The sequence below is a fragment of the Emys orbicularis genome, chromosome 9 (assembly GCF_028017835.1).
Source record: "Emys orbicularis isolate rEmyOrb1 chromosome 9, rEmyOrb1.hap1, whole genome shotgun sequence".
Classification (NCBI taxonomy): domain Eukaryota; kingdom Metazoa; phylum Chordata; order Testudines; family Emydidae; genus Emys; species Emys orbicularis.
Window position 1 is genome coordinate 5468070 of NC_088691.1, and position 27073 is coordinate 5495142.

General features: G+C 41.9%; 2 protein-coding genes and 1 non-coding gene across 4 annotated transcripts; 1 reads left to right on the forward strand and 2 right to left on the reverse strand.

Moving 5' to 3' along the window:
- Positions 1 to 239: 239 nt before the first annotated feature.
- On the reverse strand, positions 240 to 15028 carry RBMX (RNA binding motif protein X-linked). 2 transcript variants are annotated; one of them, XM_065410238.1, is made up of 9 exons: positions 14969 to 15028; positions 13409 to 13534; positions 13120 to 13226; positions 5649 to 5820; positions 4408 to 4527; positions 3905 to 4019; positions 1534 to 1659; positions 1357 to 1445; positions 240 to 847 (listed from the first exon to the last, which is right to left on the reverse strand). In XM_065410238.1, exons 2-9 carry the CDS (start codon positions 13515 to 13517, stop codon positions 540 to 542), a joined length of 1146 nt encoding a protein of 381 aa, XP_065266310.1. In that variant the 5' UTR covers positions 13518 to 13534; positions 14969 to 15028; the 3' UTR covers positions 240 to 539. The 2 variants fall into 2 exon arrangements, with proteins under 2 accessions (XP_065266310.1, XP_065266309.1); XM_065410237.1 differs by having other exon boundaries at positions 1357 to 1460.
- On the reverse strand, positions 13294 to 13367 carry LOC135884196 (small nucleolar RNA SNORD61). The gene has a single exon (XR_010561689.1). It is a non-coding gene; the product is annotated as a small nucleolar RNA SNORD61 (small nucleolar RNA).
- LOC135883670 (transmembrane 9 superfamily member 2-like) lies at positions 14338 to 25131 on the forward strand. Its single transcript, XM_065410906.1, has 5 exons — positions 14338 to 14402; positions 19916 to 20027; positions 22149 to 22225; positions 23279 to 23387; positions 24997 to 25131. The coding sequence occupies exons 1-5, from the start codon at positions 14338 to 14340 to the stop codon at positions 25129 to 25131; spliced, it is 498 nt and encodes a 165-aa protein (XP_065266978.1).
- The last annotated feature ends 1942 nt before the right edge of the window (positions 25132 to 27073 follow it).

Here is a 27073-nt window from a genome sequence, read left to right on the forward strand (position 1 = left end):
TTTTTTCTTTACACAAGGATCTGAAGAAATTTTGAACTGGGAATATTGTGTGATTTCAGAACCAAGAGGAAACTGAAATTATAGTGTGGCACATCCCCACCACCCTCCAAGTAACTAATTTGTTTAGAATGAGAGTTTGAATGTGTAGAACGATCCATCTCCATTTTAGATGGCTAGATGTTGTGTGGAAGATCTTAGAACTGCTTGTTCCATTCATGAGGAAAATCAGATGGGAAGTGTGGCATTTCAGGGAAACTTTTACTTTGAAAGTTACAACACTAGTACACAGCTCAACTTTTATACATTTAACATCTGCTTTTTGAAAGAAATGTTAACAATTTTGAAATGAAATTAAACATTGTTTTAACTTTTCCTCACAAAAGCATAAAAATCATGGAGGGGGAAACTTAACAGGCAACAATAAAAAAAGGTAAGAACAACTTTTCCTTTTAGTAGTCCTCTGGTAGTAAAGATAGAACAACTTCCACTTGGGTTTGTGAGAAGTAATCTGTCTTGGTCCAAAAGTTTATGATTGTTTTTCAGTATCTGCTTCTGCCTCCACCCCTATCAGATCGGCTTCCTCCACGGCCACCACCTCTGGGTGCTCCGCGGCTTGAACTGCTGTATGAATCACGGGGAGGAGGGTAACCCCTTTCCATGGAAGGGGGAAGACCTCTGTCTTGTCTTCCAACACGATCACGACCACTTGAGTAGACATCACTTCTGCTGCTTGAATAACTTTCTCGACTTCCATATCCATCTCGTGTACTGCCGTAATCATCATAGCGACTGCTTCCACCATAAGATGGCGGGGGCCCTCGTGCAGGTGGAGCACTACGTGAGTTACCTGCAGGGTCAATGGTCAGGTAATATGGCAACACTATAAGTTATATATAACAATTTAAATCTGAATTTACAGAATTGCTGCACTAAAGTTTACTGTTACTCTTTTGTATGAATTGAGATGTTCATAATATAATCTGCCATGTTGGGACATTTATAGTGGGGGCTGTGTATCAGGCAGCGAATGAATTTAAAGACTGTTTGAAAGGACTGAAGACGGTGTTTATTTCAAGCAGGCTCTTTTGGGGGACATTCCAGAACAGCTTGTTATTTTTAGAGAAGAAACTCAGCCATATTTTCCAGTGATAGTTGCAATTCTGAACTGTAGACTTTGCTTCGTTAGGTTATGGTAATCATTTGATCATCTTGTTAAATAAACTAAATTGCATTCTCACTTTCACTGTGAGGAGAAAACTGAGTGTGACATTCCCCCTTAAATGCAAGCAGCCTAGTAAATCAGGATTAGGAAGCCTTTACAAACTCTGCTACAAGATCCTCAAAATGGGTCCTTACCATAACTCTCATATGAATCTCTGTAAGAGCCTCCACTTGGATGATCTGAATAGTCTCTATCGCGTCCACCACCATAGCCATCACGATCACTATAAGAAGAAAAACTGCTGAGACTTACTACAAATCAGTGTTGACACAGGGTGTGACTGAAGTTGAGAAAAATACAATGCTAGGTACCTGTATCCTCTAGAGGGGTACTCATCACGTGAGCTGGAATGACCATAATCACGGTATGCATAATCTCTTGGAGGTGGCGCATAATCTCTTGTATCCCTGGAACTTGGATAATCTCTACTTGAATAACTAGAAAAAAGTGATAGTTGTATTATTTATGAGGTATCATAGGGCTGGAAGGGACCTTGAGAGGTCATCTAGTCCAGTCCCCTGCACTCATGGCAGGACTAAGTATTATCTAGACCATCCCTGACAGGTGTTTATCTAACCTGCTCTTAAAAATCTCCAATGATAGAGATTCCACAACCTCCCTAGGCAATTTAGTCCAGTGCTTAACCACCCCCATAGGAAGTTTTTCCTAATGTGCAACCTAATCCATCCTTGCTTCAATTTTTCCTCCCTCCTCTCTGTAACCACCTTGTATGTACTTGAATCGCCGCTCAGTCTTCTCTTCTCCAGACTAAACAAACCCAATTTTTTCAGTCTTCCCTCACAGGCCATGTTTTCTAGACCTTTAATCATTTTCATTGCTTTTCTCTAGACTTTCTCCAATTTGTCCGCATCTTTCCCAAAATGTGGTGCCCAGAACTGGACAGAATACTCCACTTCAGAACTAATCAGCATGGAGTAGAGTGGAAGAATTATTTCTTATGTCTGGTTTACAGCACTCCTGCTAATACATCGTTGAATGACATTTGCTTCCTGCCCCCGCCAAACTGTGTTACAGTTAACTCATATTTAGCTTGTGATCCAGTATGATCATCAGCTAACTTTCCACAGAACTCCTTCCTAGGCAGTCATTTCCCATTTTGTATGTGTGCAATTGATTGTTCCTTCCTAACTGGAGCACTTTGCATTTGTCCTTATTGAATTTCATCCTATTTACCTACTACCATTTTGATTTTTAATCTTATCCTCCAAAGCACTTGCTCCCAGCTTGGTATCGTCCGCAAACTTTGTAAGCGTACTCTCTATGCTATTATCTAAACCACTGATGAAGACGTTGAACAGAATTTGACCCAGAGAGTAGTTAGTTATTAGTGGTTCACATTCAAGCTGGAAGGGCATATTGAGTGGGCTCCTGTATGGATCCGTTCTGGGTCAAATTCTGTTCAACGTCTTCATCAGTGGTTTAGATAATAGCATAGAGAGTACGCTTACAAAGTTTGCGGACGATACCAAGCTGGGAGCAAGTGCTTTGGAGGATAAGATTAAAAATCAAAACAGAATTTGACCCAGAACGGATCCATACAGGAGCCCACTCAATATGCCCTTCCAGCTTGAATGTGAACCACTAATAACTAACTACTCTCTGGAATTGTTTTCCAACTAGTTATGCATCCACCTTATAGTAGCTCCATCTACGGTGTATTTCCCTAGTTTGTTTATGAGAAGTTCATGCGAGATAGTATCAAAATGCCTTACTAAAGTCAAAATATACCACATCTACCACTTGTTACCCCGTCAAAGAAAGCTATTAGATTAGCTTGACAATTTGTTCTCAACAAATCCATGCTGTTACTTATCACCTTATTATCTGCAAGTTGATTAATTCCCCAGGTTGTCCTTATTTCCCTTTTTATAGATAGGCACTACATTTGCCCTTTTCCAGTCCTCTGGAATCTCTCTCGTCTTCCATGACTTTTCAAAGTCAATTGCTAATGTTTAGATATCTCCTCAATTAGCTTCTTAAGTATTCTAGGATGTATTTCATCAGGCCGTGGCGACTTGAAGACATCTAACTTGTCTAGGTAATTTTTAAATTGTTCTTTCCCTATTTTAGCCTCTGATCCTACCTCATTTTCACATTATGTTAGACGCCCAATTGCTACTAACCTTTCTGGTGAAAGCTGAAACGAAGTCATTTAGCACTTCCACCATTTCCACATTTTGTTATTGTACTCCCTCACCAGCATTGTGTACCGTGCCTACACTGTCCTTGGTCTTCCTCTTGCTTCTAATGTATTTCTGAATGCTTTATTGTTACCCTTTATGTCTCTAGCTAATTTAATCTGTTTTTGTGCCTTGGCCTTTCTAATTTTGTCCCTACATACTTGCATTATTTGGTTATATTCCTCCTTTGTAATTTGACTTAGTTTTTCCCTTTAGACTTGCTTTCCATGGGACCTTACCAACCAACTGCCTGAGTTTGGTTAAGTCTACCTTCTTGAAATCCATTATCTTTATTGTGCTGTTCTCCTTCCTACCATTCCTTAAAATCATGAACTCTATCATTTCATGATCACTTTCACGTAAGCTACCCTCCACTTTCAAATTCTCAACCAGCTCCTCATAGATTAGCATAATTCTCTGCAAGCAAAATTAGAAATCAGGACCCTGGTATTAACCTTTAACTATAATGCATTAACTTTACCTGTCTTTTGTACTATAACCATCATCTCTTGGCGACATGTAGACATCTCTCCGTGATGGCATTGGCTCTCTGCGTGGAGGACCACCATAACTGTCTCTTCCACGTGATACAGGAGCTTTAAAGAAGGACAATTCAGGTAAACCAACTATTTAAAAATGAAGCAAGAATGAAGGACAACTGCTGCAGAGGAAGTTCCTCAAATGCAAAGTTGTATTAACAGTATAGTTCAGAGTTATTTAGGAGATCACTTTGCTATAGTCTGCATTCAGTGCAATACTGTTTCATGGCTCTGCTAGTCAAACTAAGAAACAGCAGTAGAGGAACATCTTTAAAAAGTCAGACCTGAAAGTTCTGCTGACACGAAGATTAATAGTATAATGTTTGGTTGTATCGCTAACAAACAATGAATTTGATTTAAAGCGATTGGTGATTTGTTACAGGCATGGATAAATCCAGCCTCGTTATTCCAGACAACCAAAAAAACACATTGAACAACTCCTTACCTCTCCCTCCCATTCCACTACTGCTACGCACTGGCCCTGAAGGTGCCGATCTTTTAGGTGGAGGTCCGCCACTTCGTGGAGGTGGACCCCTTTTCATTGGAAGTGGCCCTCTAGAAGAACCTAAAAAGATAAAGAGTAAGACAACCGGTTATTTACGTGAAGAACTAGATAAGCCATTTTTTATATTGCTGCAGTTTAAATGTCTAAAATTTGAGATACTTAAGCAGTGGCAAATCAGTACCATCAAGCCAGAGCAGAAATCTGTAGGAGGAACTTAGAACTGCAACACTGACCACATGCATGCTCCCTGAGATTCCAAAATGGCCCTTTTTTTGGTACAGCGGTCAAATCTGGGAAGCCCCAGTCAGGAATAAAAGATGCAGTGTGACCAAAGGAGGAAGAGCAACGTAAATCAGATTACATGGTCACATAGCCTAGACAATGCACAAGTCCACTGTTTCCAGATAATGTGGCCAAATAAGGAACAGAACAGCCTAAAAGCAGATTTGACCACATCCTACCCTCGAAGTTATGCAGGACCCACTATACAGACCCCACAGAACAGAAATCCTTAAGTATTTAGGGGGAACTGCTTTCTGGCTGTTTTGCATTCAAGCTTCAGCTACACCGCAGATAAGGGACTACTTGCTTCTCCCATTAAGAAAGCAGCGTGTTTCATTTTAGTCCAGTATCCAAACACTAACAAAACCTTGTGTGCTACTCTAATGTTTTCTACATCAAAGGATAGCCAGTCGAATCTCTCTCCTAAAAGCTACAGCTCTAGACCATGCTATATTAAACAAGCAGCGCTCAAAGTTTGCAGAATTAAGCTTGACCCTGCAAGGATCAATCCCTGAAGTCAGCAGCTATTGCTTACTGAGTTTGTGTCTTCTGGCAGTAAGACTTCAAATTGTTCACCTTTTTCCCAGCTGCAAGATGATTTTCAAACCAGGACACCAGAAAGCTTCCTCGCTCGCTTGGCAGGAGTTTTGCTTTCCATTTTAGCCCAAAGTCAAGCAGAGTGTTATATGCAGAAAGGAACCCTCACACACTAGAAGGTTTAAGTCTAATTACCTAGCCAATAATCTGACTCAACTGCAGAATGCACATTTTGATCAGTTTTATTTTAAAAACAAGGAATACTTTATTCAGTGGCTTAATTTTTCAGAAGGATATTGTCACCTTCCAAAACTGATAGTCTTGCATGTTGTCCGAGTATAATCAGATATGTAAATACATACCCAAGTGACTCCCTCTTGAAGGTGGTCCTCTTGCTCCACTTCCGCCTCTTCCACCTCTAAGGCCCCTGGGAGGACCTCTGCTTCTTGAAGGGGGCGGTGGCCCACGTCTACCACCACTTTCAAAGGATGGCTTGGTTGCTTGTTCCACTTTAATTGCTTTCCCATCTAGTGACTAAAAAAAAGAAGCGGTTTTACTCAGTGCTCAGTTATGCTCTATGTCGTAAATAAGCAACTGGGCTGGATGGACCATTGGTCTGACCCAGTAGAGCCATTCTTATATTCAGCTTTCCTGTTACTGGGCTTTTACAAGCCTACTTAATTTATAATGTAATTCTAGAACAGCTCTGAATCTTCAGAATGCCAGTATAAACAACTGGGAATGTACTCAGAAGGAATACGTTCTACAGGAAGGTCCTTTGCTCCTGTGGCACTTAAGGAAAATCTGAAGCAATTTCAGAAATTAGAACTCTGGTATTTTTGCGGTGTTTAACTTAGAACATATTATTTAAAACAGACATATGTTCTATGTATGTACTACTCTCTCCAGTTTCAGTTTTCAATAGGCCATAGGATTTTTGTACCAAACTATAGTGGCATCAGAAGTTCCAGGGATGAAGCTTAAAAGTTTGTCAGGTGGAGCTTTTGGCACATGGGAAGGCAGTTGGATGCATTCACTTGATGTTTCTGCTAAGATGATCAGCCATGAACTAAATTAAAACTGGCATGAAAACTAAAGGCAGTTTCAGAATTAACACTGAACTGAACTGGGCAGTTGATACTTTTGCACTATTGCATCAGGCTGCCTACTCAAAAAGGTGACAGTCAGTTTATGTTGTTTTCAAGGTTCTCTGAAACCACTAGGGATAGATTTTTTTTTTTTTTTTTAAAAGCAAGAACTGATTCTAGATTTAAAGGCACGGCTCTACAAAAATGGGTGCCTTGTGGGGCCATAATACAAGCCCAGCGTTCAATATATTCAACAAGTAAACTCAAAGTTTTACGGCTGCTTTATTACCAGCCTATTATATGCTGGATTATCAAAAGTTTTGGAATCAAAGAGTCAAGAGTCCTTAAAGGATTTGAGCCTATCTACCAAGACTGCAAGCTCTGTGAAAGGTGTGTGTTATTTAGGTTTCTGCACATCTACTCTGCCCAGAACTCAAAAAGGACAAAAATGCTGCGCTAAATACATCATCTCATTAAAAAGAATCAAATTGATTATTTTTGTTCTCCCTTTCTGCAGTTAGTGATTATGAGGCCATCACTCACCAGTGAAGAGAGGTGTCTGCAGCCTGTAGGTGGTGACACCCCCTTACCACCCACATCTTTGAAGCTTTATAGAAATTAGTTCCCTATGGTGCAGTACAAGCACTCTCCCATAGCATCTGTTACCCAAGAGTCCAACTCAGTCTGTTGGATACAAGCTGGAGACACAAATATTGGTAAACTGGATTGTTTAAATTAGAACTACTATGACAAGGCATCTTCAAGGCTCATGGAAAAGCCATCAGTTGTCATGACGAGCTGAAATATTCTAGAAACGGAAGCAAGTGTTTTGATTGGTTAGTTTCAATTGCATGAGGATGCCATCACTTCTTGGACATAGTTTGTCTGAAGAGGTCACTAAGAGACAGCAGAAAGACTGGAAGGAGCAAGCTTTATCATGACCATTCTCCCCACCTTCTCCTGGCTCATTGTAGATTCCTGCCACTTTTGGGCCTTTGCTGTCCCGATACCAAAATACCTCTTTGACCATCTGGCATTGTCTAAATTCTGAATACCTGGAATGCAAGCTTTAAGTGCCTGTTGTCACCTATTCCCTAATGTGTGGTTTTCCTTCCCCACATTACTTAAAAAAAGGAAATTTTTTTTAAGTGTGCTTTCTGTTCAATGAGAGCCTGGCTTACTCAGCCAAGATAACACCACCTTCTGCAGCAGGTGCTGTGAACCTGTGACCAAAGGCCAGCTACAAATGCCTGGGACAGTCCAATGCTAGTAAGACCTGGTCTACACTAACCCCCAAATTCGAACTAAGGTACGCAACTTCAGCTACGTGAATAACGTAGCTGAAGTCGACATACCTTAGTTCGAACTTACCGCGGTTCAGACGCGGTCCACACGCGGCAGGCAGGCTCCCCGTCGACTCCGCGGTACTCCTCTCGCCGAGCTGGAGTACCGCAGTCGACGGCGAGCGCTTCCGGGATCGATTTATCGCGTCCAGACCAGACGCGATAAATCGAACCCGGAACTTCGATTGCCAGCCGTCGAACTACCGTGGTAGTGTAGACCTGGCCTAAGTTTGCAAAGGTCTTAAGTGACTAACAGGATGATGTGCAGAGCCTGTGTTTTACCAGCAGCTAGGATGCAAGTGAAGAAAACAAGCAATAGTGACAAGCTGCATTATTTTATCTTTGCTTTTATTTTTCCTACCTATTTTTTTTTTTAATGGAGATGTCCGATCTCCTAGAACTGGAAGGGACCTTGAAAGGTCATCGAGTCCAGCCCCCTGCCTTCACTAGCAGGACCAAGTAATGATTTTGCCCCAGATTCCTAAGTGGCTCCCTCAAGGATTGAACTCACAACCCTGGGTTTAGCAGGCCAATGCTCAAACCACTGAGCTATCCCTCCCCCCATAAGCTTCTTGTTTGATTCTAAAATAAACAGATTTAATTCCAACAGCTCAAGACAATCTAAATGAACAGTCTTTTTGGGATTAGACAGCTAATACAATTTTCAGTGCCTTCGGAGAAAGCTCAAACAGGGGTCTACCCTATAAAAAGGAGACTACAGATGAAAAACAATAATTAAAAATAAAAGCCTTAATTTTAAAGTCTTAAAGTTAAAATGTTTTAATTATTTCCCTTTCTCCTCGTGTCCATAAAAGGTCAGAAATTTAAATAGTGGTTACTACAATGGCAGCTAACAATAACTTGATATAAAACCCCAAGCCACCTTTAACTGTTTAGTGTTGTATCAGCAGAACAATGGTTTTACTAACACCTTATCCTTTGCTGGGCCCAAGACAGCCTTATGAACACAGCACATCCAATAGTTGGATCATGTCTTAAGCTTAGTTTTATAAACTCTTTGGGAGCAGCGATCACCTTGCTAGTTTGTGTAGTGCCTAGAATAGGGACCTGGTCTCTAGATACTCTGCAACAAGTACTGACGTTCAGAGCCATGGTCATAAAAGCCACAGGGGTCCTGACCCAACAAAGAACTACAGTTGCTGGTGTACTACCTACGCGGCAGCTGGGAATGGGCAATCAGTATAACCCTATAAAGGTGGACTGGGGAGGTTCTTATTAAGTGAGGATTAGAGAATTACCCTTGACAACAGCTGTAAAGATTGCCAAGAAACAGTACCAAGGTGTGCTATTAATGCCTAAAACCTTGAAGTAACATCATGCTAGCTAAAGCGTAAGATGTCAGTGGATTAGTTTGTGCATTGGCGGACATTTAATAGACATGTCATTCCTCTTGTACTGCTCATTGCTAACTGTTTCTGTAGTCTGACTTCAACTTCAAGTAGCCAAGATGGGCAGGGATGCAAAAACGGTAAATACTTTCATTATTAGCAAGGTAACAGGTCCAGGTTCACTGACAGAGCAGCTAGAAATGAGCACTTCCTTGCTTGCTATCATAACACACGGCTGTCATACTGTCCTGACACACTTTGTATTATGTGGTGCTTGACTGAACAGCAGAAAGGATTTTCAAGTTCACCTGATGGCCTGCAACCAGACACTCTTATACAGAGTTTGGCTTTCCATGTGTTTTACTGACCATAAACCGTCCATTGTCTCAGACCAAACTGAATGCATCTGCAATAGTTGGTATTAGAAAGACCTATCAGCCCACTGTTGACTAGGACCGCCTTCAGTAAAATCATAAACAGTATACCTAAATCACCTATATTTGGACTGTATGGCACTACCAACCACTGATGCAAGGATCTCCTCCGCAGGTAGGCAGAGGTCATACCTAAAATCATAAAAATGTATGACTGGAAGTGTCCTTGAAAGGTCATGGAGAGCATGTTAACTATAATCTCAGGAAAACTGCACTGTGAGCACCTACATTAAGAGTATCTGGCAAATGCCTTCATTAGTAGAAAAGCCTTGGCTAGTGGAGCCTAGGATAGTTCCAGAGAGGGTTTATCTGTAGAGATCACCATCTATGAAGAAGCAAAGGTACTTTGTGAGCTAATCTGACTGCAGTGTAAAATTATATGCTTTATGCCTGAACCAGTTTCAGAGAGAAAAAAAAAAAAGGGATAAAAGTTTGTGGTACTACATGTAATTTGAACTCTGATGTAATTGCTCAGTTTCCTTAAATCCATCATGGGATGAAGACAGTCTTTTTAGAATGACGAAGCATCTATGAAGTAATTTCTTCTGTACTGCTTGAACATTTCTTTTGACGCCCATCCTTATTACAGAACTCAGTTTTACATGATCCACTATTCAGTGTGAGGGATTTCTGAAAACGTATAGGAAAGAAGCTAGGAGGCAGCACAGGATGGAACTCAATCTCATACGGACCAAATAGCAGCCCAAACCCAGTGATCTGTGGTAATTTCACTCCACAAGGATGAGAATCACCCATCCCCAACAGAGAACAAAAGCAAAGCTATCTTGACCCCCAGCAACTATCAAACTTGAGAATTATTAGAAGTGAGAGTGTAAAAGGCAGAATAACTCGACCAATCTGAAGTGTTGTGCTCTCTTTTGTGCTGTTGGGAAGACTTGGACTTGAGATGACAGAAAGAACCAAAAGCGTAGAACTCCCATGCGGCTTTTTTTCCAGAAGTCAGTCTTGCTGTATCCCAACAATCCTGCACCTGGTTTAAGCTACTACTCCCTACACAGAAAGCTTCTGCTGCTTTCCCACTTTAGGAAACCATAGAACCGAAGAGGCCCCTTTATGGGAACAAGGTAAGGAACTAAAGATGGAAACAAGCCTCTGGCTCGTGGGAGCTCTTCCTATAGAAAGCCTGGAGGAATGCATGCGTCTTTTCTGACCTAAGGTGTCTCAGAGGAATAGCATTACAGAGCACCAGCCTTGGGATATCTTCCACAACGTTCAAATGACTAAAAGATGAAGGATGCAACGTTGTAGCTATATTGGTTCCAGGATATTAGAGACACAAGGTGGGTGAGGTAATGTCTCTCTCACCAACAGAAATTGGTCCAATACATGTCTCACCTACACCTTTTTGCCTGTCCCTCTCTTTTCTAATTTAAGCAGATGCAGATATTTAAACTGTTCTGTGGCCCAGAAACTAAGTAAGCTACTATTAAAAATATGATAAAGTTTTTAAAGATTTTCCATGTTAAGGACCTTCATTCCATGAATCTGCAGTTTACCACAGGAAGAAGGAATCAAAAGCTGTTGGACACTTAGGACCACTCTTCAGAACATTACGGGCATTGAGAGGGTGCTCATACAACCCAAAAGGCACCACTTTATTACAGTTCTAGGAATTCCGTGATGCAGAAGATGCATACTATTTTAGAATGCACAGATCTCCTCAAAGAAATAAAATTAAACATTATATAAACAAGCCAGTATTTTAGCTAATACACTGAGCATTTTTCTAAAAGTTCCAAGTGTGGCCAATCTTATACTGTAATACAGAAGACCTAAAATAAGAACAAGCAATCATTTGTTTTAAGAGGAGTTTTAGAATAGTACTCTACACACATTGCCTAATGATCAAATCCTCTCAGCCAGTCACTAATCTCCAGTGCCGCTGCAGTTAAAAGCATAAAATTATTTCAAGCCACTCTGGTTTAAACTGTATTTAAGAGGACTTTAGAATTGTGCTACTGTAATACTGAGAACTATGTAACTTGCATATTTTGAGGTAAATCCTGGAATAACAGCACCTTTAAGGAACTGTCTACAAGTCAGTAAAAGAGATTGCCTTCCAAGTCACATGATTGTGAACTTTGCCTCAGAAACACACGGCTCATCTCTGAAATGGTGGCACAAGTTGTAACACTAAGTTGGGCATGAGCACCAAGAACACATGTTCAAACAGTTTGACCGCAAGTCATGCTATAGCTAGCTTTTACTGTTTGTTTTTGATTGTCACTGAGACACAACATAAGGCAAGGATTAAGAGAGCTTTGCTTTGAAATTAAATATTTTAACTAAGAACGCTACCAGCACGTTGATGTTCCGTTCCCAGGATGCCATAGATACTTACTAAAAAGCTATTGAAACACTGCAAAATATAATGCTTAATCACACTAAGATATGCACTCAAAACATAACAAATGATTGAATATAATCCAAATTGTCAAGAGTGTCAAATGACAACTAAAGAACTCTAGCTATAGAAGACAAGTAATATCAATACAGGCTTCCTCAACTGCCCCACCGATGTGTCCATTGATTTAGAGGGGATACCTCCAAGGAAAAAGTAAATTCAGTCCTGCTACATAGTTGTTCAGATCTTGAGACTGCAAAAAGGAGGGCTGTGATGCTGGTCAGCAACAGCAGACACTTCCCACAGGGAAGGCAACTGCAATCAACTTTGCAATATCACCTTGGACTATATACTAGCCTGTGACCTACAGATCAAAGGCTATGTATCCCCATTACTACCCTGGGCCTTTGCAATTATTTCATAAAAAGTTGACAATGTATAGCTACATTATTTGCATATCAGTTTAAATGAAGCAATTCAATCCTTTCCTATCATCAAAAGTTACTGTTCCTAGTTAAATTGCCAGATTTGAGAAAGGAGCATACATGCAATCATGGTTGTTACTACTATTGAATGATATAGCTGACAAGCCACCTTCCTTATCACACTTAGGTCTGGTAGTGTGTGCTTAATAAGCACAGATATCTGTTATCCATCTCCTCTACAGCAGGACCGATAAATGCTAAAAGTAACTGTCTCAAATTCCAAAAACAAATGGAACTGTTTTTAACTTTGTAGTTATCAAAATATGTTAATATTTAGCCCATGGAGACTCCCATCTTTACAGATTAAAAATTTGTATTTGTATCAATTCAGTACTGTAGATGCTGTTCATAACCAAATTTAGACTTTGATAAGAGTTATGTAGCTTTTGGCTTTACAAACAGATAGGGTAAGAATTTGTATGATAATAAAAAGCTAAAAACTTCATCTGAAAGGCATCCTGATTTTCAAAGATACATAAATTAGCTTCCCTCTTATTCTCACTAGCAGGAAGCTTTCACCCAATCCCCAAATCCTGGGACAGGAAGAGAAGCTTTAATAAATGCCACTTCTACAGGGGTAGCAAAGATTACGTTTAGCATTTGTAAGTTTAGCAGCAGAAAAGAAATTTGGTCATTTGTTACAGTAGGACTTGTCTCTCAGGTCTTAATACAAGTCTAGTTCGTAAAGCACACTATTAAATTCAAATAATTAAGATTGACACTGCACTGTAGTAGTGATAGAACAAGCATGTTTTATCAAACATCATACCTTTCCATTCATATCTCTGGCAGCATCCTTTGCATCTGCTGGGCTCTCAAATGTGACAAAAGCAAATCCTCTGGACTTGTTGGTTTCACGATCCTTCATCAAGAGAACTGCAATACAAACCTAAATGTTATTCTACTTTTCATAAAGCTCACAGCATAACCTACCCCTTACAACGTGCTCAGTACTTCTTAGAGGATTATGAAAGTAATATCACTTCAGCTGATCAATACCGTAAGATTCATCACAGCACAACTTTTAATTAGTATCCATTTAGAAATTTTATTTTTACCTTCCACAATACGCCCATATTTGCCAAATACAGCCTCAAGAGCTTTCTCATTTGTCTCTGTATTCAGTCCGCCAATGAACAGTTTCCCAGGACGATCCGCTTCAACCATTTTGACTCTAGTAGGACCTATTAAACATAAGTAAGTTCCATTAGTGAGACATGATGGCATTAGATTTAAGAAAATTTCTCTTTTGTAAGAGGTTGTGAACGCCAGAATGTATTTCAACTCTCACCCTCCCTCTCCTTCCTCACCATATAAAAGTGACTTATCCTAACCAAGTCAGTTAGAAACTTCAGAGTGAAAAAGAAACAGAGGCCATTTGTATGAAAGAATGAGATAGCTGAACACAAAATTCAGTATCAATTTTACAAAGCAACATTCATAATTAGCATCCTAATAGTATTTCTAACAGATGAACCTATATCATTTGAATCATCTAGAAGGAAGACACACACAGTGCAGGGAAACAAACTTTTTTTTTTGCTGATGAGACCTTAATAAGCCCTGCTCTAACTGCACAGGATATAGGAATGACGTTTTATGGGCAGAAGGAGCAATTTTTAAATCCTATGGAAACAAAGCAAAATCCTTTACCAGAGGGAAAGAAGCAGGACCCTGCAGCTATGTTTAAAATGGTGCAAAACCATCTCAGGCTAATTCGCTTCAGGCCGGTTTCGGCCTGTCAGCTCTTATTTCCAAACTCGGCACAAGCCTACTTTGGAAACCATGGTCCGTTTTTCAACATGTTGCTAACAAGCGGGCCGGGACGCGCCACGCTGCCCCAGGGCCGGGTGCAAACCGCCGCTGTAGCGCAGATGGGAGTCAGCAGCTACGGGAGAAATGTGCCATGGCTGCTTCACCCCCCCCACCCCACCCAGTGGCGGGAAAACCGGAGCCCCCCCCGAATACCGCGGGCTCGCCAGCCACAATGCGGCCCGGGAGAGGAGAGCACCCGGGACCAGCAGCCAGCCACAAAGACAAAGGCGGGGGCTCGTGAGCCCCAGGCAAGGCGGGGGGATGGAGGGGGGGGGAAGAGAGCGCTAGACCCTCAACAGTCTCGCGACACTACCACAAAATGGCGGCCACGTTTGGCGGGGATAATCTCCTACCGGAGAGGCGGGTCGCCTCGGCAGCTAAACTGGGAACTACCAGACCACGTGTGTCTGCCCGGCATCAAGCCACCCCAACCGCAACAAAGAGCCGAGCCGCGCCCCCTCCCCCGCGCGCGCGCACACACCGCGAGGCCCACCCAGCGGGACCCGACTATTACCCTACACCTAAAATGGCGGCCACCGCTCCTCACGCGGTTGGACACCCCACCCACGCGCGCGCAGCCCGGGAATGCGCCGACCAAGGCGGCGCGGCGCCAAACCGCAGCCAGTGCCCGGCCACCCCTCTCCAGAGCGGGAGGAAGTTTTAACTCCCCGACGGAAGGTCGGGACCTAACCCTCTCCAAAAAAAACCTTCTTCCCTATCCCTTTGGCGTCCTCTTTCCTGCCCCCCGGCCCTGCTCTCCTCTCCCGCTCCATTCCCGCCTGCCCCGGCCAGCCGGCACTCACCTCCCCTCCCGATCCCGTCCTCGCGGACTGAGCTGCAACTGCGCAATGAGAGAGCGAACAAAGGCGCTGCAGGCCTTTATATAAGTGACGTCACCGCCTCGAACGCGACGGCGAGACCCGGATGCAGCCGCCAGCGGGGAGGGGGCGCGTAAGGGGGGCTAAAGAGGCCCGCGTCGTAGGAGCTTGGGGATAAGGAGCTTTCTTCTGTGTGTGGGGCGATTGTCTGCTCTAGGGGGAAAGAAAGGGCCCTAGAGCCAGCCTCATACCGCTGGCCTCACGCACAGACACAGCCCTCGCCTGCACTTAAAAATTAGATCGGTCTAGTGTCGACCCAATCCCTGCTGTGAATGCAGCGAAATTGAGGGGACGATTCTTCCCTGACCTAACGTCCCTGGTCCCAAGAAGCTACTTTGCCTCTCAGGGATGTGGCTTACCTACAGCAGTGGCTCTCAAACTTGGGTACTGGTGACCCCTTTCACATAGCAAGCCTCTGAGTATGACCCCCTCCCCCCCTTAGACATTAAAAACACTTTTTAATATATTTAACACCATTATAAATGCTGGAGGCAAAGCGGGGTTTGGGGTGAAGGCTGACCGCTTACAACCCCCCCCCCCGCCATGTAATAACCTCGCAACCCCCGAGGGGTTCCGACCCCCAGTTTGAGAACCGCTGACCTACAGGGATGGGAAAACCCTTTCTGGTGCTGTAGGAAACGATGGCTGCACAGCTGGTGTACCAGCGCTGTGCCGCTGGAGTGGCTATAGTGCTAGGGTTACCATATTTTGAGTGTCCAAAAAGAGGACACTCCACGGGGCCTCGCCCACGCCCACGCCCCAACTCCACCCCTTTCCCAAAGTCTCCGCCCCCTCCCCTGCTTCCCGCGAACATTTGATTCGCAGGAAGCCTGAAGCAGGCAGCAGGTAAGCTGTGGGGGGTGGGGGGAGGAGGCGCGGCCCAGTCTGGCCCCCCCAACCGAGTGGCTCCCTCCGGCGGCCGGCCCCGGCCCCAGCATCTCCAGCCTGGCTCGGCTCGGGCCCTGGGGTGCCGGCCCCGGGCCAGCCCCCGGCCGAGCACCCCCGGGCCAGCCCCCCGGCCGAGCACCCCCAGGCCAGCACCGCCGGCCCCCGGCCCGGCCCCAGCCCCCGGCCCCGCGCACCCCGGGCCCCGGCCCAGCACTGCCGGCCCCGGCCCCGGCCCGGCCCCGGCCCCCGGCCCAGCACCCCCGGCCCCAGCCCCCGGCCCCGCACCGCCGGGCCCGGCCCAGCCCCCGGCCCCGCACCCCCGGGCCCGGCCCGGCCCCCGGCCCAGCACCCAGCGGCGCCGGATTTTCCCGGACATGTTCGGCTTTTTGGGATTTCCCCCCGGACGGGGATTTGAGGCCCCAAAAGCCGGACATGTCCGGGAAAATCCAGACGTATGGTAACCCTATATAGTGCAGATACACCTGGACATGATGAAAAGCCCTCATTTACACCCAGTTTTTGTGTTGGTGCCTATAGGACATGTCTACACTAGAAACGCTAGAGCAGCAGTGGGGCTGTAATATAGACACTTACTAGAGCGACAGAAGGGGTTCATTTGTTGCTGTAGTAAATCCACGTCTCTGAAGGCTGGTCTGCACTAACGCTGTACATAGGGTCACCAGACAGCAAATGTGAAAAATTGGGACGCGGTGGGGGGTAATAGGAGCCTATATAAGAAAAAGACCCTAAAATCGGGACATCTGGTCACCCTAGCTGTACAGTAGAACCTCAGAGTTATGGACACCTCGGGAATGGAGGTTGTCCATAACTCTGAACAAGAGGTTATGGACTTCAGCCAAGGGGGAGGAGAACGGGGTGCGGGTGGGGGCAAAATAGCTTCATACATAACTTCCTGGTATAGCCTGGGTTTAAACTTTCTGAAATATATTTTGGGACAAAAGACAAAGACAAGGGCTCTGGCCAAGGGGAATTTTTAATAAAGTTTGGGCAAAATCCGTGCAGATTTTCAAGTTCTGTAAGGGTGGGAAAACATTCTCTCTTCTCACAAAGTTAATGCCATATTCTCCTCTGCCAGCTACATAACTCAGAAACAGTAGTGCAGGGGTCGGCAACCTGCGGCACGCGAGCCGATTTTTACTGGCACGCTGCTGCCTGCCGGGGTCCCGGCCGCTGGCCTCGCTTAGCCCACTGCCGGCCTGGGTGAACGGAACCCCCGGCCGGCAGTGGCTGAGCGGGGCCTGCGGCTGAGACCCCGGCTGGCAGGAGCCGGCGGCCGGAACCCCAGACCGGCAGCGGGCTGAGCTGCTCAGCCTGCTGCCGGTGTGGGGTTCCGGCCGCTGGCCCCTTGCCAGCCGGGGTCCCGGCCATCGGCCCCGCTCAGCCTGCTGCCGGCCAGGGATACCAGCCGCCGGCCCCGCTCACCTCGCTGCTGGTCTGGGGTTCCAGCCGCCCGGCCCCCTGCCAGCCGGGGTCCAGGCCTCCGGCCCTGCTGAGCTCTCCTGCTGGCCTGGGGTACCGGCAGCCAGCCCAGGGCTCTGCTCCTGGCCTGGACCCAGCGCTCTGCAGCCCTTATAAAAAATTACACTACAATTAGCTTAAAAACTTGAAAACTTAAAAACTTTGTATATTATAGTAATCGTTAAAACATGTATAATGTTAATAAATACATAGGTTTGATGAAACAAAGTAGTTGTACTTATGTGCCTGTGCTTAATTTGTGTTTTCGATGGTTTACCTTCTAAAAAAATCTCGGATGTCTCGCACCCCCAGAAAGGGCATCTCTCACCCCCAGGGGGGGGGTGCACCCCAGGGTAAGAATCACTGCACTAAACTGATAAGATCTGCATTTTAATTTAATTTTAAATGAAGCTTCTTAAACATTTTAAAAACCTTGTTTACTTTACACAAAACAATAGTTTAGTTATATATTATAGACTTATAGAACGAGACCTTCTAAAAACGTTAAAATGTATTACTGGCATGCGAAACCTTAAATTAGAGTGAATAAATGAAGACTCGGCACACCCCTTCTGAAAGGTTGCAAACCCTTGCAGTAGTGCTTTGAAACCTGAGCCCAGATCCTGCTCCATGCAGGCAAATCCCTGCGTCCACGCAGAATCCCACTGACTTTAATGGGGCTCGTGCTGCATGCAGCTTATTGCAAGATCTCACTAGGAATGAAACCTTCCAGCAAACACCAAGAAATGGGTACTGATGTGTCTGTTGACAAATGTGTAATCCTCAAAAATGGCAGTTAAATATACATAGTTTATTCAGAATTGTGGAAAGACTTGTAAACACTGCTTTGATGGAGAAAATAACTGTTAGCAGCAAGTGTGTGTAGTACTCCTAATGGAATTTTGTGCCAAAAAATTCAAAATTCTGCACACCATATTTTAAAATTCTGCAAAATTCTGGGAATTTATTTAAACTACCATACAATGGAAGGAGATCGGGAATGGGGAGCATTGGCAGAAATCCCCGAATCCCCTTTGTCTAATAATAATGTAGCTAAGTTTGATCCTTTATTTCTAGTTATTAGTCAACAAATATATGTAGCCTCAAGATAGTTAAGTCCAAAGCAGACTTCAAAAAGGTACAAAGGAATCTCACAAAATTGAGTGACTCTGGGCAACAAAATGGCACATGAAATTCAATGTTGATAAATAATTCACACTGGAAAACATAATCCCAACTATACATACAAAATAATGAAGTCTAAATTAATTGCTACCACTCAAGAAAAGATCTTGGGGTGGTGGATTGTTCTCTGAAAACTTCTGCTTAATGTGGAGTGGCAATCAAAAAAGCTAACAATATTAGGAACCATCAGGAAAGGGATTAATAATAAGACAGTAATTATCATAATGCCAGTATATAAATGTGTGGTATGCCTGTACCTTGAATAATATGTGCAGTTCTGGTCACGCCCATCTCAAAAAAGATGCACTGGAAATGAAAAAGGTATAGAGAATGGCTACAAAATTGATTAAGGATATGGAACAGCTTCCGTGTGAGGAAAGATTAAAAAGACTGGGACCGTTAATCTTGGACAAGAGACAGCTAAGCGGGGAATTGATAGAAGTCTATAAAATCATGAATGGTGTGGAGAAAGTGAATAGGGAAGTGTTATTTACCCCTTCGCGGAGCACAAGAACCAGAGTCATCCAATTAAATTAATAGGCAGCAGATTTAAAACAAAAGGAAGTATTTCTTCATGCAACACACAATCACCCTGTGGAACTCATTGCCATAGGATATTCTGAAGGCCAAACCTATAACTGGGTCCAAAAAAGAATTTAGATAAATTCCTGGAGGATAAGTCCATCATTGGCTACTATCCAAGATGGTTGGGGATGCAACCCCATGCTTTGGGTGTCCCTAGGCCTCTGACTGCCAGATTCTGGGACTGGATGATAGGGGATGGATCACTTGATGATTTCCCTGTTTCGTTCATTCCCTTTGAAGCCTCTGGCATTGGCCACTGTTGGAAGACAGGATAGTGGGCTAGATGGATCATTGGCCTGACCCTTTATGGCCATTCTCATGTTCAGTGATGATAAAACTGACTCATTAGTGGCCATTGAGTGTTTTCTTCAGTGAAGGCAATTTCTCTAGTGTGTTTCAGCTTTCTCATTGCATCAGTTTTGGCTGCAGCAAGAATGTTGAGTAATGGGGAGATCTATTTTCCTATTATCCTCATAATCCAAAATGTCTGAACTATGTTTGCTCAAACTTTCTAAAACCTCAGAACCAAACTCTTCACATGTGCAGAGAGACCAAGTCCATTTTGATTGTGGGCAACAAAAGCCTGTTCTCAATAAAGAAATTGTATAGCTGGTGCAAAAAGATAGAAAAAGAAGATGGCTAAATTTTTCACAAGTGTCTTAATTACCTTTAAATAATTGTGAAGTTCTCTACCCAGTCAACATGTATGAATCTTTAAAATTTCTGTCTTGCTAGCTACAAGCATACAGATAAAAACAATTTAAATTGTGGAGGTCCCCCTATGGAGATTCCTGGTGAATTCACGAACAAACTGGAATTGATCTACACTTATTCTGTGAAATTTGAGGTAGGCATATTAATATTTTTGTAACCAGTCCCCTAAATTGTTTGGATCCAGGTTATTTCTGGCAGTTATATTTGTCTAGTACAAACATTTGCACTATTTTAATGGTTTTACGAATATTAGTTTTATGAATAACAGTACAGTCCAAATTTTGGTAGTAGGAGAGCCTTAAAGTGAGCATATTTTTAGTTCTTTCCAGCTGAGTTTCTGTCCTATCTGATTTGAAAGTGCCTTCATTATAATTTTATCCAGGCTCTTGCAAGCACTACATTAACTACTTGATAAAGAGGGAGATTGTTTTCAAAGACTATCAGTCCTTATTTCACCTAATACAGCACAGGGCAGTAGCCAATCATACTTGTGAATGTGTCTTTACTCCTATCTGAAAAGTAACCTTTGTTGCCTCTGTTCAGCCTATCCTAAAAATATGGTAATTAGGGTTTGTTTTTGTGATATAAGACACCTGTCTACTAGGAATTGGACTGAGAGCACTAGTTCATTTGGTGAAGGCAATCATACAGTTGTCATATAATAGCTTTCATTTTCCACCCAGTTGAAGTTGACTTGAATCTGTAACCTTGAGGTGCAATAGCTCTATAACCTATTATTTTTCCCTTGAGCCATCCAGTCCTCCTTAGATTCTTTGATTTTACTACTTGGGTGAGCTTGCTGTCCATTAACATTTGTGTTTAAATTTTGAGGCTAAATTGGAATTGTAACATCAGCTTTTTTCAGTAATTTACAAAATGTGTTGCGAATTTGGGACATCTGTTCGTCTCTCAGCAAAAGAGCAGATAATTGCTGCTAGGTCAGGCATTTCCAGCAGATGTCACTAAGTACAACTTAAATACCAGGTTTCAGAGTAGCAGCCGTGTTAGTCTGTATCCGCAAAAATAACAGGAGTACTTGTGGCACCTTAGAGACTAACAAATTTATTAGAGCATAAGCTTTATGCAAGGCACTGCATTTAGCCGTATGGAGTGGAAATCCATCAACTTCATGAAAAAACTCGTACAGATACAGACAGACATCATCTTGTAGCCCACGAAAGCTTATGCTCTAATAAATTTGTTAGTCTCTAAGGTGCCACAAGTACTCCTGTTATTTTTTTAAATACCAGGTACACTTAAAATTGACTATCTGCAGTTTGCTGTCTTAAGCTTTACTTTTAAATTGCCTTTTGACTATATCTAATTTTCAAAAAGTAATAAACCAGTAAAGCCAATAGTAGGTGTTTATGGATCCAGGACACTTTTAAAAAGCAAGCTAAGCCCATTTTTTAAACAGTAATGAGCTTTGATCTGTTATCGCTCCTGCGTTGTTTTAGTTTGGCCACTGTTTTGTTAGTCTGATCTTGCAGCCTGCACACTGAGGAGACAGAAATCTACTCTCTGTTCTACAGTAGCTGACTTTTGGTCGTGAGGCCATGATGAACTGACATATTGGCCCATTTAGAAGTGCTAGGCTTTCAGACCTGTGCATGTGCAAAAATATGCACATTTGTGCCCTTGCCGTTTGCATACAGCACATACAAAAGTTCAGTTGGAGGCAAAAATAATGAATTACGCACCGTTTTCTGAAAATCTGATCCAGTGAATCATGATCTATTTAACAAATTGTGGGATGGTAACTTCACGGAGTAGCTTGATGAACTCACATGAAGAAGTGACTTCAATCTTGTGTCGTACAATTTTACTCTAAAGAACACTGATCAATATATAAACTGTGCCCAAAAACATTACACATAAATCAAAAATTCCAGGCAGTGAATAGTATAAGATAAGTTACAGAGAAGGACAAAGTCATAAAATAAAGGTTTCAGAGTGGTAGCCGTGTTAGTCTGTATCAGCAAAAACAACAAGGAGTCCTTGTGGCACTTTAGAGACTAACAAATTTATTTGGGCATAAGCTTTCGTGGGCTAAAACCCACTTCATCAGATGAATAAAATAAAGCAGTCAGAAGAAGAGACTGAAGAGTATAAGGCAGGGAAAATACCTGTATCTAAGGTGAAGATTGGAGTCAAGTAGATTATGCATACTCGCTAACTTTATGAAGTGGTATCAAAACCTTTACTCCTCCAAAGCCATTTTTTGTTTAATTGTTTTGTTTTCCCTTGTTTATAGGAACATGATATCAAGTGGACTTCCAGATGGGACTACATTTTGGAGTCTATGCCACATACCAACATTCAGTGGTTTAGGTAAAATTTTTAATTTATGGAATGAATAAATAATCTTGCCGTGAAGCACAAAGATCTTCTCCTTCAGTTTTCAGGATATGTAACTCTTACATGTAAAATGAAGTCTGTTAGTTTCCAAGCAAATGAACTTCCTTGTTTCATTATGTGAAGCAACTTTTATCAGTCTTGGATCTCTTGGGAGCAACTAAAGTATTGCATGTCACCAAAGGAATGTGCCATTAGTATCCAAAAGCAAAGTAAAAACACATAGAGGTTGCTTTATCATCTTGTTCCATAGAACTTCTGGGAAGTTACTGCCCATCAGTTTTCTTACCATTACCATCTGGTTTGCTCTGATAACCTTTATTTGACAATCTGTATGAATAGTTTGGCTTTTGTTTTTAATATTAGCTGCTGCTTTTAAATACAAAATATATGGTCAGTGAAGCTTTTATGTTCTCTCTCTATATATATACTGTTCATGAAATAATCTGATATTTTATATGTAACTAATTTGTTTAATGGAATTACATGGATTTTATACATATGAAGTACAATGAAATCTATTTGACAGAAACAGGTGGGCTTGAGATTCTCTAGCAATCTCTGCCCTTTGGCAGAATAGCTTCACAGGGGTTTTACTATTTGTTTATTTTATGGTATTATGTTATATTGTAATTTCTTTTATATGTAGGAAAACAATAAAATTAAAACATCTGACAGAACGATTTAAACAAAACTTGGTATCTAAACATGTGCTACAGACTTCAGATGTGCACATATTATGCCCATTACAGTGTATGTATTGAAGTCTCTCTAAAAAGAGTGGATGGCCATTAATGGCTATTAGCCAGGATGGGTAAGGAATGGTGTCCCTAGCCTCTGTTTGTCAGAGGGTGGAGATGGACGGCAGGAGAGAGATCACATGATCATTACCTGTTAGGTTCACTCCCTCTGGGGCACCTGGCATTGGCCACTGTCAGCAGACAGGATACTGGGCTGGATGGACCTTTGGTCTGACCCAGTATGGCCATTCTTATGTGATTGTCAGTTTGAATTTTTCTTTATGTACAGTAGAATGAATTCCCCCCTAATTGTTCTCTTCTTGTCTGGCTTGGTGGCTATGATGATACTGAGAACTCTTTGTAAAGATATTGCAAGATACAACCAGATTGACTCTCCTGTGAGTAGAACTCCTATGGCTTTTAGATGAGCTTATTTTCTAGGAAGAATAATCTATTAACTACAGTTTTGAAGCCGTCTAGAGATCAGTATAAGTAATGAAGCAAAAGTCTGGAGTATGTAGACATATCTGCTCTTTGAGCGTAATAAGAGGCCTTACTAAAATTTTCAGTTTCTCCAAATAAGGGAGTACTTGGTATAGCTATGATTAAGAGGCTCAGTTTCTCACCTCGATTTGACAAACTTTTAATGTGGAAGGACAAACTTTAAGGGTAAGCAAAGGTAAGGTGTGGGTGCTATTCAGATATTTCAAAGAACTTAATGTTGAGTGCCTGTGCACATACTTGGATGCCTTGTGAGGGACACTAACAAGTAAATCTCTAATGCATCAAGTGATGGCTACAAAAGCAAGCTGAACATTTCTATACTGCAGTAGTTAAGTTTCTGTGAATCCACCGTAATGGCAAAAATCAAAATCATTATACTGCTCTTATTGGTTAGATTTACCAACTTGAAGTGAATTTGGTACAATTTTGTAGCTAGAAGACTTTTCTCCTGGAGGAGAATTTATTATGATACTGAGTTTGGCAGCATCTCGTCCACGTTACACCTTAATAATCATGTTCTCTGTTACCTAACTCTGGATCTATGGTTTCTGATTCCCTGCTGACATAACACTTGCTGTAAAATGGTCTTCTGTACACATTAAAAGAAAAATCCCACTTCTAGCATACCCCCAGCTCTTGAGAGTAATTTATCAACAACAAGGCGGACACAAAGCTCCTCACACTAGGGAGATGATAAAATGTTCCAGAGGAAATGAAGAGATGTCATTGTCAGTCATACAGTTCTGTTTCCCTTCCTTCCCACCTCTTTTCTGTGAATGTTTGATTTTAGTACCAAACACCCCAGGGAAATATTTACTGATTACAGTTAGGCTGCAGGATGGGTAGGGAACCCAGCACTCTTTGACTGAATGGGGCACAGGTATTTTAGCATGGGCCAAGTTTGTTGGAAACCACCAGTTTTTCAGAGTTGGCTGCTGCTTAGTTCCTCCAGACTGATATTCCCTAAAACTCAGAGACTACATTAGTTTATTTAGCAACATGATTGCAACATAGTGAAGAACACTATGGTCTCATCTCAGGAATTAACAGGCAAGATATTTGGAGCAGAGGGAGCCCAAATTTGCACTTATGAAGTAAAGCAAAATAAACCACCCCATCATTCCTTACTGTTATCGTTACTGAGACTGATATGCTTTGAGATAAATATTTAAACCAACGTGAACTGCTGTATTCCAAGTGGAATTAAATGGAATGCTTTGTTTTGCTTTACATTTACATTTGTCTGATGAGGATCTTTGTTAATTACAGTGTTTGTTTCTCTGTCACTCTCAAAGGCAAGTATTTTCATGATAAATCTTGCCTTTTTCCCCCCAGTAAACCATGAGGGGATTGTAAAATCAATGAGTGATGAATCAATACAATTAGTCTGTCTTTGGAGACAAACTGAAATTTAATCAAACTTTGAAAGCATGTTTCACATCTCGCTTATATTAATTCACTGCTGAATTATGTATATTTAATAAAGATGTTGCTGTTACGCAGGAAGATGCCCAAAAGGAATTTGGTTGGAAGTTGGTTCATGCAGATGTATTTAGACCTCCAAGGAAGGGAATGCTGTTGTTCATCTTCTTGGGTCAAGGAACACAAATTTTCATTGCCATTTATTACTCTATGTAAGTAGTATTAGGTTTATGAAAATTTCTTACTTCAGTAACATAGCTCCTTCTAAAACTGTGAATCTCTTAAAATAGTACAAAGATATGATGTTTTGGGGGGGGTTTTGTTTTGTTTTTTATGTATTGTGTCCCATGGCTGAAGAGAGATTAGCTTGTAACAATAAATTCGTCCTAAGATTAGCCCATGGTAGCCCTCCTCCCGCGTTCACTCTGATATGGTTCGTGGTATCTTGAACAGTGAGTTTTGCCAGCACTGAATGAATTTGGTAGAAGGAACATGTTCATTAGAAAAGAGCTATTTAAAAACATTAATAGACAATGAGCTGTGATGGGAAAGGAAGGGCTGGCAAAGTACAGTACAGTCAAGAGAGTGTTTGCTAAAACACACCATGTAACGTTTTTTGTGATAGTGGCTCTTCATGTTCCCTCGGTTTGTTCATAGCCAATGAAAGGTCTTCCAAATAAGTGGCCTTATTGCTAAAAGACCCCTAAAGATTAGAGACAATTATCTGTCACAAGGACCTAAAAATAATTACCACTATTTATGAATTAGCGGGGAAACAATATTGCATGAATAGAGAATGAAATAGACAAGTGAATATTCATAACCCTTTAGCTTTATGAACCACCTAAAAATATTTAATTCTCTTCTGATTTTACGCTGCTAGTGAGAAAATTCTGTGGTTTTTTTTCTTCAGAATTGTCTTTGTTGATTTCTTCATTATGAATCTTATTCTGTGGGTGAAGGGACCATCAGCTGCCATCCCCTTTGGTTTCTATCCTGGCAATGTGGTTTGGAATTTCTGTCCCATTAACCTTCATTGGTGCATATTTTGGGTTCAAAGAAAAGGTAGTTTTTGAGTACATTGTTTAAGTGTGTTTTATCTGCAACTCAGCAGAATACTTTTCTTTTCTAACATCTAGTATTTATTCATGTGGAGTTAGTGTGTTAGCTGTCAACATCAAAACACCAACATTTGGCTAAGATGCATATGGCTGTCCATTCTGAAATTAACTGTTTTCCAACTTCTGATCTTTTTGTATGGTAGACAAGAATACAAACTGATTTTCAAAATATTTTTCTGGCCATTCGGAGTCTCTCTTTTAAGAACACAAACTTATTGATGTTCCTCTTGTCTACGCAGTTTGTGAGCTACAGTCCTCTGAATTGTTAACACATCTAGAAAAAAATCAGTGATTCCATCAAAAACTAAATAAAGACCTCTCCCTCCTACATGTTGAAATTTGCTAGGTCACCACTGAAATGGAGTGTCTAAAAATAACTGTTTGTTGGTTTGTGCATTAGTTTGTAATCTTTAGAGATGTGGTTTAGCTCAGTGGCTTGTGGCACAGTTTATGGATGAATATAATGAGAGAGTTAAACATGTCAAGTTCCTAGGATCTGATATTAGGAAAAAAATCATCTAAAGTGTCTTTGATTCCTTTAACACTTTCATATCTTAACTGTAAATAACATAGTAACAAGGTATTTGTCTTTTTTAATTGTATTAATTTCTCTCAAAGCCTATTGAACACCTAGTTCGTACAAACCAGATTCCGGAGCAGTCGTTTTTCACAAAGCCGTTGCCGGGTATCATCATGGGTGGCATCTTGCCATTTGGTTGTATTTTTATTCAGCTTTTTTTCATTCTAAACAGTATTTGGTGAGTATTGTATGTTTACTTGATAGGCAGGCTGGGCTGTCAGCTCAAGCTTTGTATAACAAACCAAAAAATGTACATATACATGGAGAACCCCCAATTGTGGAGTCAGAAAAATCCACAAACTCCTAGGATTGATGGCTTTCCGAAGACTTTTCAGAATTCTCCAGAATCTAAGCATATAATATGTACAATTAAAAATAAAACTTCTTGCCCTTATTGAGAACTTTAAGACAATACATTTATTTTGCATTTTGTCTGGAACCAGGAAGATCAAAAGAG